At 41.7% G+C, this 829-nt stretch overlaps 1 protein-coding gene across 1 annotated transcript; it reads right to left on the reverse strand.

The window, feature by feature from the left end:
• Window positions 1–128: 128 nt before the first annotated feature.
• LOC110019319 lies at window positions 129–824 on the reverse strand. Its single transcript, XM_020716945.1, has one exon. The coding sequence runs from the start codon at window positions 822–824 to the stop codon at window positions 129–131; it is 696 nt and encodes a 231-aa protein (XP_020572604.1).
• Between the last annotated feature and the right edge of the window lie 5 nt (window positions 825–829).

Here is an 829-nt window from a genome sequence, read left to right on the forward strand (position 1 = left end):
CTTTGACTGTAGTCTTTTGCCACCAATCTTGCCTTGTATCTTTCAACTTCTCCTTTGGAATTCTTCTTCGCTTTGTACACCCACTTCACATCAATTGTCTTATGCCTTTTAGGAAGTGAAGCTAGCTCTCATGTGTCGTTCTTCTCGATTGCCTTGATTTCTTCATCCATTCCATCTTTCCAGTTCTTGCTTTGTATGGCTTCTTGGAAGTCCATGGGTTCACAGTCGGCAAAGAGACAAAAAAGAGTAAGATTATCTTGATTCATAGTTACCTCATAAAGATCTTCTAATCTCCTGAAGCGTGGTACTCTTTCACTTGAATTTTCTTGTGAAGTTGATGACGATGAGTTGCTTTGATTACTTGTTGTTTGTGGAGTAGTTTGCTCTTCTCTTTCTTCCTCGATCCTTGGCTGCTCTACGTCTTCTTCTTGAAAGTATGGGAAAAAGTTGTAGTCCTCAGCATGTAGTCCCCAGTCCCATTCTTCTCCTTCATCGAATATGACATCTCTGCTGCTGGTTGTTTTCCCTGTATTTGGATTGTCTAACTTGTAGCCTTTCGAGTTGTTGTCGTAACCAATAAAAATGAACTTCTCGCTCTTGTCATCCAGCTTACTTCTTTTCTCGTCGGGTATGTGTACATGAGTTATGCATCCAAAAACTCGTAGATGAGAGATGCCAGGCTTCCTTCCACTCCATGCTTCTTGTGGTGTCTTTCCCAACACACTTCTTGTTGGTGATCGGTTAGCCAAATAAACAGCACATCCAACCGCTTCTGCCCAAAACTCCTTCGGCAATCTCTTGCTTTTTAACATGCTCCTTGTCATGTTGA

This window comes from Phalaenopsis equestris, unplaced genomic scaffold, assembly GCF_001263595.1.
Source record: "Phalaenopsis equestris unplaced genomic scaffold, ASM126359v1 Scaffold000002, whole genome shotgun sequence".
Classification (NCBI taxonomy): Eukaryota; Viridiplantae; Streptophyta; class Magnoliopsida; order Asparagales; family Orchidaceae; genus Phalaenopsis; species Phalaenopsis equestris.

Bases quoted from the DNA above. Each gene is read 5' to 3' on its own strand.
- LOC110019319 (XM_020716945.1), bottom strand. From the start codon at position 824: ATGACAAGGAGCATGTTAAAAAGCAAGAGATTGCCGAAGGAGTTTTGG.